General features: G+C 41.5%; 1 protein-coding gene across 1 annotated transcript in view; it reads left to right on the forward strand.

Annotated features, from left to right (window-relative positions):
• LOC126035513 (proprotein convertase subtilisin/kexin type 5-like) overlaps positions 1-14,271 on the forward strand; it is a 326,765-nt gene that overhangs the window by 242,624 nt on the left and 69,870 nt on the right. The window contains exons 9-10 of the mRNA XM_049794175.1: positions 3,473-3,573; positions 13,481-13,584. Of these exons, the coding sequence (XP_049650132.1) occupies positions 3,473-3,573; positions 13,481-13,584 (205 nt within the window). The remainder of the gene's footprint in view (positions 1-3,472; positions 3,574-13,480; positions 13,585-14,271) is intronic.

A 14,271-nucleotide genomic window follows, 5' to 3' on the forward strand; every position in this document is an offset into this window, starting at 1 on the left:
TTAAACCCTTGTCACTTTTAGGGACACAGATTGGTAGAAATCAACATATCTTGAGGAATTATAGCAGCAGGTAAAAAATGGTTCAATCGGTTCAGAAGGCTCAAGTCATGAAATAAGAAATAGCAGGAAATAAGAGGCTTAGGACAGGAAGAGTAAGCATGTTCTCTGCTAAGGAAAATTCTGGTTTTGACCTGAGTCATTAACCTCTTAATAGATATAACTATGGGAATATTGATGGAACAACCTTAATAATGACTGTACAGAAATGGCATCTCCTTAAATCTTCAGAGCAAGTTGCTTATACAAAACTATTATGGTGTGTCTAGTTTTTTCTTTAATAAATCTGTGCATTTTCTGAAAGCTGCTGGACTTCCACATATGGCAGGGATTGCAGTACATTTTTGGTGATTGCTATAACTTTTATCTAACTTTCCTCAAGGTGTCCTAGGCTGCTAATTTCATGTTGATTAAACTATGCCAGTACCAGATACATTGTCATTGCCTTCAGTCAAATCTAGTGTTTTCAAAAGTGGTAGAAGTGGACATAACTCAGGGCCCTAGAAATATTACATGGAGTGATCGTGGGTAATCTCATTAGCATTTTCACAGATCAGCGATTTTTATAATGGTATTTGATGCATACAAATGTGTTGCACTCAGCAAACGATTAAAAAATTACTGCTCCTACCCACCCTTTTGAACAGAATGACAGCTAACGTACAGTAACGACAGCTTCATGGTGCTGTCAAGTATCATGTGTCCTTTTATTGTGATTAAAGATGTTACCCTCATGTGGTTCAGGAATTTGTAGCATCATTTTACTTCTTGAAACTCGCTAGCCTGTTGGTGGTCCTATTCTCTTTTGTTTCTCAAGGTAGACAAAAGACTTCTCTGACAATGAATCTATAGTGCTGAAATACATGCATTAGATCTTTGAGATAATTTACACTTAAACATCTCGGCTCCTGTCAGTAAATTCCCTTTGAAATAGCTCAAATGGTTTTTCCACTTAGGAAGCTTTTTTTACACATTGTCTGCTGAAATAGTTGCTGAGATAAGAGGCTGTAGTTCTAACTGCTTCCACAATGTCTGCCTAGAACATGAGAGACAACACTGAAGAATAAAGAAGGGTCATGGTTTTGTTATGCTTGATATCTGTAGGTACAGGACAAACCCGCTCTGGAAGTGTGTTCTTCTGGAGGATCAGAAACACAGAGAGCACAATGCAGTGTGCTTTTCACTATATTTAGAAAATGTCTCGGGGCAAAGCTGCTATGAAGGCTCTTCTCCAAGCCTGAGCTCCTGTAAGCTTTGTTATCCTTCAGTCATCTAAGGAAAGTGCCTGCTGCAACATTTCTTGGCAGGGAACAAGTCAGGCACAAGGCTGTGAAAGAGACAAGCATGTGTTAGTCTTTTTCTGCCCTTCCTTTTTCTTAGCCTCCCTTCCATTCCCCGCTACTGCTTTGACCAATGTTTTTCCAAAAGGGATACCAGAAGCTTATGTATCACTATTTGGATGTGTGTCATCCTGTAATCCTTGGCCATTTTAATTTCATCTGCAAAATCACTACTTGCATTTGCATATATAGGCAGTGTAGTCTTAGGGCTGTTCCTGTTGCAGTTTCATCTCTTAACATTTTCAGTGCATTTATAGGATGTGCATGCAAATAGGTTTTGCAACACTTAATTTTCATTGTCTAAATTAATGAACAGTTGATAGGAGGGAAGAAGAGAGATAAAGAAAAGATATGAACATTTTATTTGTAGTATTCAACTTTTAGTTGGTAATAGATAAAAGATTTTTTTAATGGAAATGTGTGTGCAAATATGAAGGATATTAAATAATAGAGCAAAAAAGGTTCTTTCTAGACTTCAGTATTCTTGAATCTGGCCTTTAGTAAATTTAAGGGCATGACATTATAAATCCATCCTTTTCAATTTCTAGAACCTGCCATTTTGTTTCACTGTACTCCCACCTGCTTTCAACAATCACTTCATAGGTCCTGTTAACTTCTATTTTAGAAGTCTTTTGTGTTAGCCTGCACATCTTTACATGTTACTAAAACTTTCAGCAGCCTTATATGAATTATGTAATATATCTACTTCTGAATATTAATGCATATGTGTGAAACCTATACCTCCTATTTGCAATTGTTTGCAAATAGGTGTTCTCAGATGGCACGTGGCTAGGTTTTTAGATCATATTTTGCATAGCTTCCAGCTTCAAAGCCAGACAGATATTTTTACATCCTGTACTTTTTTGTGATTTTTGATCCTCTCCTTCCTGCATCTTTGTGCACATCTGTTTTGCAAGTGAAGTATGATGCTACTGAATATATTTTGAGCAACTTTTTCTTATTTAGGTAAAAATTTTCATAAGTAAATTCCTCTCTGCCCCTCATAAGCAGTTATTTTATGTCTATTAGTGACTGAATCTCAAGTATCAACTGAAATGCTGAGAATAAGGTTTGGCCTCACAGGTCATTCAGTCTGCCACCTTTTTGGAAGTTTCTGTGCTGTGGACTGCTGTCTGCTAGTAAGTGTTCTAACATGCACATGGATTTTGCTTGAGCTTCTGTTATGTGGTAGCGAATTCTTGTCTCTACTGCCTTGCTCTTCCTAGGAAAAACTTCTTCAGAAATAGAAATATAAAATAGAATCTCTTTAGATTTCCTGAAAGAAGTAGCTTCAGAATAAATAAATATCTACCTAAAATTCTTTATGAGATAGGAACATCCTAACACTAAGTAGAAGATTGTCTCTTTAGTTGGTATTGCACATTATGGCTTTATACATCCACTTAGATCACATATAAAAATATATAGCAGCATAGATGATCTCTAAACTAAATCTGTGATGATATCAGGATTTACAGATGTCAATTCCATGGGAATTATTGCATAAAACAGGAAGGAAGGGACTATAGATTAAACACAGCACTTAGTATGAGCATAACTATTCTATTCTCTCACATACTTCCAGTGTGATTTCAGGCAACCCAATTAACACCTCTGTAGCTCTGTTTTGTAGTCTCTACAATGGGCATAATCAGTCTGTATGATTGGAGAACTGTGACATTTAATTAATTAATTCCTATTTGTAAAGCACTTTGAGAGTCCTGGATGGGAAGAGCTCTATAAATGAAAATAGAAGGGCAGAGTTCTAACCATGCTGTTATAAAACCCTGTATGTGGGTTTTTTAACTTATAAGTATTTTGTTGGCCATGCCATGAAAAAACTGAGACTAACTTACATTTTCAGTGCAATAGAGAACAATTCTCCAACTTCATGAATGTCTTCAAGCTCTGTGCAGAATGCAAACATCTCAAATCATTGAATACATGAAGCTTTTTTCCCCCTTGAAATGAAAGAAGGAAATACCGTCCACTTACATGTGACACATTTGAACAAATGAAACCTATTCTGATTTCTGAAACTGTGTTCTAAATTTCGTATATTCAATTTCTTCCAGATCACCACAGACCTGAGGCAGCGTTGCACAGACAGCCATACTGGAACCTCAGCCTCTGCACCTATGGCTGCAGGCATCATTGCACTGGCACTGGAAGCAAAGTAAGATATGAGTTATATTCTGCCCCCCCCCCCCCCCAAACAACACCTTCCCCCCCAAAAAAAACCTAAAACAACCAACCCATATATAGACTAGACTAGTTCAGTTGGAAAGGACCTACAACAATCATCTAGTCCAACTGACTGACCACTTCAGGGCTGACCAAAACTTAAAGCATGTTATTAAGGGCATTCTCCAAATGCCTCTTAACATCTGACAGGCATGGGACATCGACCTCCTCTCTAGGAAGCCTGTTCCAGTGTTTGACCACCCTTTTGATTAAGAAATGTTTCCTAATGTCTATTCTGAACCTCCCCTGACACAGCTTTGAACCATTCCCAGCCATCCTGTCACTAGATATCAAGGAAAAGAGATCAGCACCTCCCTCTCCACTTCCCCTCCTCAAGAAGCTGTAGAGAGCAATGAGGTCACCCCTCACCCTCCTTTTCTCCAAGCTAGACAAACCCAGAGTCCTTAGCCACTCCTCATAGGACATGCCTTCCAGCCCTTTCACCAGCTTTGTTGCCCTCCTCTGGAAGAATTCAAGTACCTTCTTAAATTATGGGGCCCAGAACTGCACACAATACTCAAGGTGAGGCTGCACCAACACTAAATACAGCGGGATAATCACCTCTTTTGATCGGCTGGTTATACTGTGTTGAATGCATCCCAGAATGTTGTTTGCCTGCCCTCTTGGCTGCCGAGGCCCAATGCTGACTCCTGTTGAGCCTACTGCCAACCAGCACCCCCAGATCCCTTACTGCAGGGCTGCTCTCCAGCCACTCCTCTCCCAATCTATACTTGTGTCTGGCATTACCCTGTCCCAGGTGCAGAATCTGGAATTTGTTCTTCTTAAATTTCATGCCACTGATGATTGCCCAATGCTCCAATCTATCTAGATCCCTCTGCAAGGCATCTCAACCCTCAAGAGACACAACAGCTCCTCCCAGTTTGGTATCATCAGCAAACTTGCTAAGGGTGCATTCAACTCCTGCATCCAGATCATTGATAAATGTATTGAACAGAACTGGCCCTAGAATTGAGCCCTGGTCGCCAGCCAGATGTAGCCGAATTCATTACAACCCTTTGAGCCCTGCCATTCAGCCAGTTCTTCACCCAGTGGACTATTACCCTGGTCATCTCACAGTTGGACAACTTGTCCAGAAGGATGCTGTGAGAGACAGCATCAAAATCCTTAGTAAAATCCAGAAAAAACTACATCCACCACCTTTCCTTCACCCACTAGGCGGGTGTCCGTATCATAGAAGGATATTAAATTAGCTAAACAGGACTTTCCTTTCCTGAACCCATGTTGATGGTGCATGATGATTTCATTGTCTATATGGATAGATCTGGCACCTTTTATTCAGGAATTTCAAAGTGCTTTAGAAACTCCCTGTTACAGAAATTCACAGTACCCTTCCAAGGTCAGGAAAGATTAGCATGCTCATTATACATGTAGGAAAGATGACACAATGGAAATGATGGCAGAGTAGTTGGTGTTGAAATAACTTGAAATGGTGTTGAGCACAGGCAGTTTCCACTGAATCATTTAAGGTATCTTCACAATGTCTTAATGTACACTCACAGTGCTGCCCAAGATCTGCTGTACTCTGCAGGCATTTATCAGGCTCGTTTTCACAGTCTGTGTTCTTGAATGTTAAAAAAAGTATTGGGACACTGCTGGGCTAGTATGAACATAAATTAACACAATACGAAGAAAACCCCACATTTCTGTGTGTTGAAACAAGCAGTCTGTGTTTTCTAATGGGTTAAGTTCCACAGCTTTAAAAAAAGTAGATAATATAGCTCCTTAGTCCTTTTACCTTTAGCTCAGAAAAGTTTTCTCAACTGCAGGATTTTGCTCTTTGTGTCTAATATGTATCTTTAATGTGCTTTCTGTAACAGCAGATATATTAGAGCTTTATCAGGTAAATATGTCTTTCAATATCTTATGCATTACTCTCTGTTGTGTTGGATTATGTTTGCAGGTCTAAGTTGTAATGCTCCACCCCAAATCCTGCTTGAAATCAAATGTTTCTAAATGCTAAGAGATTACTTCTATTAAATTCTGAGGAAAACTGGTTTCCTTTGAGTACACTCAGTTCCTTTCAAGGAACTAAAAAAATTTGTGCACAAAGTAATTTCAAATGGTATGCAATTTGTAGCAGCAAGTTTATGTTTACATTTTCAATGTTACTTTTTCAAAGAAACCATGGGCCAATATTCAACACAGAATAAATTTTTGCTGCTGAATTATAGTCATGAAAATAAGAAATTGTAATTGAACAGCTGATTTAATGTTAAGTAGTCCAGCACTTGTATCATCATAATTAATTTTCTTAATGCAATCAGTAGAAACAAAACTATTTTGAAAAGTTAGGATAATACTATTATTTCCCCCAAAAAACACATTCTTTTTGATCTTTTCTTAATCTCAGCTGCAAAATACTTAAGTTCATTCTAGACAATCTGCATATACAGATAAAATTTCATGCACCACAACTAAATTTTGTGGAAATTTTTAATATTTTTTTTTTAATGCATTAACATTGCTGGCAATTCAGAGCTTGTACCTCTGTATAGCATTTTGTGTTCATTTTCTAACAAATCATTGTTGTAACTGAAAGTTTCAAAGAATTATAACACACTGCCTACAGCAAAGCTATTGCTGATTGTGATGTCTTAAGACTATCCCCCACGCCTGGAAGTAGATGCCCCATCCCTGGAAGTGTTTTCCCTTTTTAGAAACATAACCCCCATTTTTAAAAAGGGAAAAAAGGGAGACCTGGGGAACTACAGGCCAGTCAGTCTCACCTCTGTGCCCAGCAAGATCTTGGAGCAGATCCTCCTGGAAACTATGCTAGGGCACATGCAAAATAAGGAGGTGCTGGTGACAGCCAACATGGCTTCACTAAGGGCAAATCATGCCTGACAAATTTAGTGGCCTTCTACGAAGGGGTTACAGCATTGGTGGATAAGGGAAGAGCAACGGACATCATCTCCCTGGACTTGTGCAAAGTGTTTGACACTGTCCTGCATGACATACTTGTCTCTAAATTAGAGAGATATGGATTTGACAGATGGACCACTCAGTGGATAAGGAATTGGCTGGATGGTCACACTCAAAGAGTTGTGGTCCATGGCTTGATGTCCAAGTGGAGACCAGTGACAAGTGGCGTTCCTCAGGGGCCAGTATTGAGACTGGTGCTGTTTAACATCTTTGTCAATGATGTGGACAGTGGGATTGAGTGCACCCTCAGCAAGATTTCTGACGACACCAAGCTGTGTGGTGCGGTTGACACGCTGGAGGGAAGAGATGCCATCCAGAGGGACCTTAACAGGCTGAGGAGTGGGCCTGTGTGAACCTCATGAAGTTCAACAAGGCCAAGTGCAAGATCCTGCACGTGGGTTGGGGCAATCCAAAGCACAAATACAGGCTGGATGATGAGAGGATTGAGAGCAGCCCTACAGAGAAGGATTTGGGGGTACTGGTGAATGAAAAATTGGACATGAGCTGGCAATGTGTGCTTGATTCCCAGAAAGACAACCGTATCCTGGGCTGCATCAAAAGAAGTGTGACCAGCAGGTCGAGGGAAGTGATTCTGCCCCTCTACTCCACTCTCATGAGTCCCCAACTGGAATTCTGCATTCAGCTCTGAGGCCCTGTTGTGGTTTAACCCCAGCCAGCAACTAAGCACACACAGCTGCTCACTCACTTCCCCCCCCCACCCAGTGGGATGGGGGAGAAAATCGGGAAAAGAAGTAAAACTTGTGGGTTGAGATCAGAACAGTTTAATAGAACAGAAAAGAAGAAACTAATAATGATAACACTAATACAATGGCAATAGTAATAATAAATGGATTGGAATATACAAGTGATGCACGATGCAATTGCTCACCACCCACCGATTGACGGCACGTTAGTCCCCAAGCTGCGATCCCCCTGCCCCCACTCCCCCCAGTTTCTATACTAGATGTGATGTCACATGGTATGGAATACCCTGTTGGCCACTTTGGGTCAGCTGCCCTGGCTCCAGCCTGGTCCAACTTCTTGTGTCCCTCCAGCTTTCTCACTGGCTGGGCATGAGAAGCTGAAAAATCCTTGACTTTAGACTAAACGGTACTTAGCAACAACTGAAAACATCAGTGTTATCAACATTCTTCTCATAGCAAACTCAAACACATAGCACTTTTTACCAGCTACTAGTAAGTCAATTAACTCTATCCCAGCTGAAACCAGGACAGTATCCACCCCTTATTCTATACCATTCACGTCATGCTCAGTTCCCATACCTTCAGCTACATCCTGGTCAATCATCATCACCTTTTCTGTCCCTTTTGAGACATATGAACAATGATATATAAATATATGTATACACACACAGAGGTATCATTCCTTTAGTTTATGGGTTATGTTCATAAAATGTTCGTTGAGTTCATTTAGTTCCTGACTCTGGGCTCCATCTGTCATACCAGTCTTTCTGGGCAGGAGGAATGGTGCAAAGTCCTCTCAGTTGGCAGAGCAGGATTGGGCTTCAGTGGGGTGTGACGAGCAGGTGACATTGGACGCAGCAGGAGGATGGTGTGCACCATTGGATTGTTGCATGCTGGAGTCAGTTCTGGTTCCATCACTACTGTGCTTTGCTCAGTTTTATCACAGTTCATTCTTGCTTGATCTAAGTGATTCTTACTGTAATACCATTGATAGAGCATTTAACAACTATAGTAATGATAACGTCCAATAGCTGGGTTATATAGCAACTAATATCATACAGTTTAATTCTGGCTATTTTCACCTAAAATCAAATCCCCTTGAGGCACACATCGGACTTCTCCATCTTTTCACATCACCCACCAAGTGCACCCAGGCCCTTGAGCAAAAGCAATCCCACAAATGGGTTTACCTTTGCCTGAGGCAGGAGTAACCCAGACTGTCTTCCCTAACATATTTTTCATGTGGACTACAGGGACTTTATCCCCTTCTACAGTATGTAAAAATTCTGACTGGGCAGGCCCACTCCGATTGGCAGATCCTCTGGTGTTGACTAACCAGGTGGCTTTTGCTAAGTGTGTATCCCAATGTTTGAAAGTTCCACAGCCCATTGCTCTCAGTGTAGTCTTTAACAGTCCATTGTATCATTTGATTTTCCCAGAGGCTGGTGCATGATAGGGAATATGATACAGCCACTCAGTGCCATGCTCTTTGGCCCAGGTGTCTATGAGGTTGTTTTGGAAATGAGTCCCGTTGTCTGACTCAATTCTTTCTGGGGTGCCATGTCGCCACAAGACCTGCTTCTCAAGGCCCAGGATAGTGTTCTGGGCAGTGGCATGGGGCACAGAATATGTTTACAGCCATCCAGTGGTTGCTTCCACCACTGTAAGCACATAGCGCTTGCCTTGGCGAGTTTGTGGGAGTGTCATAGCAATTGGCACTTTTTGTTCTTCAACCCTCAGCAACCCCACAGTCGAAGGGTCTTGAAAGAGACGAGGCAGGGTAGACAGCTTTTCAGTGCCCTCCGTCTCCAAGGCAGACATACCAAAAGCCCATCGATACCCCTTCGGGTCCTTATAATACCCTTTCCTGAGACAGTCTATGCCAAGGATACACGGAGCCTCTGGACCAGTCACAATGGGGTGTTTCTGCCATTCATTCCCAGTTAGGCTTACTTCAGCCTCCAATACAGTTAACTCTTGGGATCCCCCTGTCACACCAGAAATACAAATGTTTTTCTGCCCCTTTATAACTTGATGGCATTAGAGTACACTGTGCACCGGTGTCTACTAGAGCCTTGTCCTCCTGTGGGTCTAACGTGCCAGGCCATCAAATCCACAGTCCAATAGACCCGGTTATCCCTTTCTTCCACCTGGCTGGAGGCAGGGCCCTTCTAATTCTGGTTAGAGTATCCAGTACTCACTTCTCGTAGAATTGGCTCAGGAGTCCCTTCAAGAGGATCAGAAATAATATCAGCCCTTCTATTCTGTTTGGAAACTGGAGCGGCATTTTTCCTAGTAGAATCCCCTTTTGTGGTGGTTTTTCCTCGCAACTCACGTACCCGTGCATCTAGGACCGAGGTAGGTTTTCCGTCCCATTTCCTCATGTCCTCTCTCCGATCACATAGGTAAAATCCCAGGGTGCCTCGTGGTGTATACCTACTATATTCTTTCTCTTGGGCAGAGGAATGCTCACTCCTAATAGCTGAGACATTGGTCCTCACAAGTGTGGGGTAGGACATATCCTCTTTGCATTGCTGGAAATCATTGGACAGATTCTCCACAGCTGAAATGCAAGCTTGTAGGGAGAAGGAATGGTTTTCTTCGTATTGACGGACTTAGCTAGCCACTTCATCTACTGTCAGTGCCTCTTCTTCTTTCCAGGTCATTATTGCTAGTGAGTTGGCATAGGACGATGGTGTGCTCCGTACAAACTTCCGCCGCATGGGTTGTGTGCATAGGACTTCGTCTGGATCTTTGGGTAATTGTGGGTTGTCCGGGTCATGATGAATCATCTCTAGCATGGCTAATTCCCTCAGATATTGGATACCTCTCTCCATGGTGGTCCACTTGCTTGATTGACATATAACATCTTCCTTAAAGGGGTACCTTTCCTTCACGCTTGACAGGAGTCGCCTCCAGAGGCTGAGGGCTGGTGTCCCTTTTCCAATTAACTTATCAATGCCACCTTCCCTGGCAAGCGATCCCAGCTGCTTGGCTTCCCTACCTTCTATTTCCAAGCTATTAGCCCCATTGTCCCAGCATCGGAGCAGCCAGGTAATAATATGCTCACCTATACAGTAGCTGAAATATTTTCACATATCCCGCAGCTCACTCAAGGATAGGGACCGGGTTATTACCTGTGGTTCTGCCTCTTCCTCCTGTTCCCATGATGACCCTGGCTCATCTTCCTCCTTCGCTAGGCGAACTGATTTTTTTGTATATGTCATCTTCTGTATGGGGGCAACTAATACTCGTGCAGGTTGGTCTGCTGCTTCATTTGCAGTATCGCTTGCCAAGGTTTGGGTAGCTGCAGTACCCATCGCTAGGGTTGGAAGGACCACAGTGCCTGTCGCCGGGGCTTAGGTAGCCACAGTGCTCGTTGCCGGGGCTGGAGGGGTCGCAGTGCCCGTCACCGAGGTTTGAGTGACCGCAGTGCTCATCGTTTTGTTGTTAAGTCTAGAGACCTTCTCTTCCCCTTGAGGGTAATGAGTGGTGTCGAACAGGGCTCCATAGGCATAGGCGAGGCCCCAGCACACTTCAGTGATTTGTATCTCTCTGGAGCTTCCGGGGTGACAGCATACCTTTTCCAAATATTTTACTAGTTCTTCTGGATTCTGCACTTGTTTCGGAGGTGAATTTCCAAAACACTGGAGGTGTCCAGTGTTCTAGGTACTTGCCCATACTACCCCACACACCCTGCCACTCATAATTATCCAGCCACGGGGCAGATCTCTGGGTGATTTTCTTTAATAGTTGTTTAACCTTAAACAATACCTGAACCACATTCAGGAACATGCTAATTCCTAGCAGTAGGACTAGGACCGTGCTAGTCCCAACACCCCAGGAGTATCTAAATTTTTCAAAATTCTCCAACACCATTGTAACTGGACTGAAGGAGAAAGGAGAGGGGAAGAAAGGTACCCCACCCATAGACTGGTTTTCCATGGAGGAAAGGTAAATGGTATAATTATTAATAGTTTCCCACAGATGGCTCCCGCAGTATAAAGGTGACAATGCTGAGTGCAAATACCGGATTAGTCCCACAACCAATAACTTTATCATACCATAAACCAGTGTTATACCATACATCAAAACGAAAACCTTAATCCACCTCCCACAGATGATAAGCAGCAGAAGAGGAACTACATGCAGCAAGCGAGGTGATACATAACAACTTTAAAAAACAGAGCAACAACTCTAAGAACACATAAATCAACATAATGACCAGTGACTATTAGACCAATATAATGAATGCTTGTAACAAATTTGTTTTAACAAGTTCTGGTCAGGTTTGTCATTATCTCAACCCTCCGTGCCCCACATTGGGCGCTAAAATGGACTGTCGTGGTTTAACCCCAGCCAGCAACTAAGCACCACACAGCCGCTCACTCACTCCCCCCCCCCCCCCCCCCTCCAGTGGGATGGGGGAGAAAATCGGGAAAAGAAGTAAAACTCATCAGTTGAGATAAGAATGGTTTCATAGAACAGAAAAGAAACTAATAATGATAATGAGAACACTAATAAAATGACAACTGTAATAATAAAAGGATTCGAATGTACAAATGATGCGCAGTGCAATTGCTCACCACCCGCGGACCGACACCCAGATAGTCCCAGAGCGGTGATTCCCTGCCCCCACTTCCCAGTCACATGGTATGGAATACCCTGTTGGCCACTTTGGGTCAGGTGCCCTGGCTGTGTCCCCTCCCATCTTCTTGTGCCCCTCCAGCCTTCTTGCTGGCTGGGCAGGAGAAGCTGAATAATCCTTGACTTTAGACTAAACACTACTGAGCAACAACTGAAAACATCAGTGTTATCAACATTCTTTGCATACTGAACTCAAAACATAGCACTGTACCAGCTACTAGGAAGACAGTTAACTCTATCCTTGCTGAAACCAGGACAGGGGGTGGAAGCCAACCAACACAGCATTCACCTGTGCACATCAAACAGAGAAATGAGTGAGATTTTTCTGTGTCTTCCAACGTCAGGAGGACTCATAGAAGAATTGGATATTTCTGTATGTTTCTTATTATCCTATATCTGTTTCCCAAATAAATTCTCGTTTAAATTTCTAATAACTAGACTCATAGTCTAATTTCATAGTAAGTATGTATTGTCTTTCACTGTCATGGCAGAGAAGTTATTAGGAATCTGTTAAAGGAATCCACCTCTGTGCTATCAGACACTTGCTCTGTAACTATTCAAATTCAGTGCTGGCAATTTGGGCTTCTTAAAGAATATGTGGAGCCACAACAAACTCCAAGAACCAGGGTAATAGACAAGTGAATAACAACAGAGTCATCTGAAATAGCTTCAGTAGTTGAAAACCTAAAGGAATTTCCAGCTTGAGGGCTTAGTTACTAAGATTTAGTAAAGCTATTCAGCAAGCCATCAATTTGCTATTCTTTAGCTTTGCACTGGTCAAGGTAGGTTGTCGGAGCGGCGGAGGAACGCACATAAGTCGACCCAATATGAGTGATAGAAGTGATTCAACTTTATTTGCACGGATAGCTCATATTTATACAGTTTGCGATAATTATGCCTACTAGTCCTAATATGATTGGTACATTGCTAATGTTTATTCATTACTAAAACACACCCACTTGTGATTTGCAGCTATGCGTGTTCCGTAACTTTCTCATGGGAACTTCTTCAAAAGTTGCTTATGAAGTTATGCCAAGGTCACACCGTCCCTGTCTTTCTCCTGATAACAGCGAGACCAGCTGTTGTTTTTCTCCCAATATCAGTAAAGCCAGCTATTTTCAGCCAAGGCCTAGTCTTGTTGCTCAAACTGACATTCTTTCACACAGAACTCTGCTCGCACAACTTTTCCATAGACCCATGTCCTTTTTCATCAAGCCAATTCCCAACAGTAGGTAATCACATATAGTGGTTGGTGGTCATACAAATTACCTCTGGATGAAATGTACTCCTTTTTGTTCCCTTGCTCAGCAAAGCATTAGAAGTTTTATACAGTAGAATACTACTCATATTTTTGTCTGCTTAATGCAAATCTCCTAGCTGAATAATCAATTTTATATAGTAATTCTGTAAAATTAGGACATGCTATTTTGAATAGAACAAAGGAAAGCAGGGAAGAAATTGGAATTTTTTTTTTGTTTGGATATTTTATCCCTCCATTCTGGTAAAATGTCTGATTTTTTACTTTGTATTTTCTCCTTTTCATAGTCCATTTCTGACCTGGAGAGACATACAGCATATTATTGTCAGGACTTCACGTACAGGACATCTGAATGCTAATGACTGGAAAACCAATGCAGCTGGTTATAAGGGTGAGAGCTTCCTTTCTTCTTTGTCATCAGAGGCAACATAATTTTTGACATTTTTTAAGAGGAAATAATCTCAAGTAGTTTGGCTGACCCTGTGTTGTGTATAGCTTTGAGTCTTTCCATTAACAAAAGGGGCCTATCTTCTCTTTTATAAAGAAATGCTCTAAAAATGGCCAAAACAAAAAATGCAGCTACAAAAGGCATTGGCCAGATCCTGGTAGTCCCTTTTGGTCCTAATTTGTGCAATGCTGGCAGAAAAATAAGTAAATCAGGTGTTTTAAAATTTATCCTTGTATAGCTAGTATACACATAAAATCACCTAGAGTTAGAGTTGTAGCAGTTACTAGATTCAGACCATATTCTCATTTAGGATTGCTGACAATTTTGATTAAAAAATGCAAAACAGTGTTCTAAATTTCAGAATTATCTGAATTACCCTACATTTTTCAATATTTAAGATTTAGGACAAAAACAAATGTTGAGTTATCAAGACTTTTAATGGGACAGAAATCATACTCTTCAATCAGCTCTAATGTAGGTTTCTAAAAATTTGTAGTGTCTTATATTTTTTGTATTAAAATTACCTCTTTAGGCTGTATCTTCTATAATGTGAGCAGAAGTACACAACTTTGCCACTAAAAAAGACATATATTTTCAAGATGAGCTAAAACTGGGCCTTGAATCCATAAA

The sequence above is a fragment of the Accipiter gentilis genome, chromosome W (assembly GCF_929443795.1).
Source record: "Accipiter gentilis chromosome W, bAccGen1.1, whole genome shotgun sequence".
Taxonomy (NCBI): Eukaryota; Metazoa; Chordata; class Aves; order Accipitriformes; family Accipitridae; genus Astur; species Astur gentilis.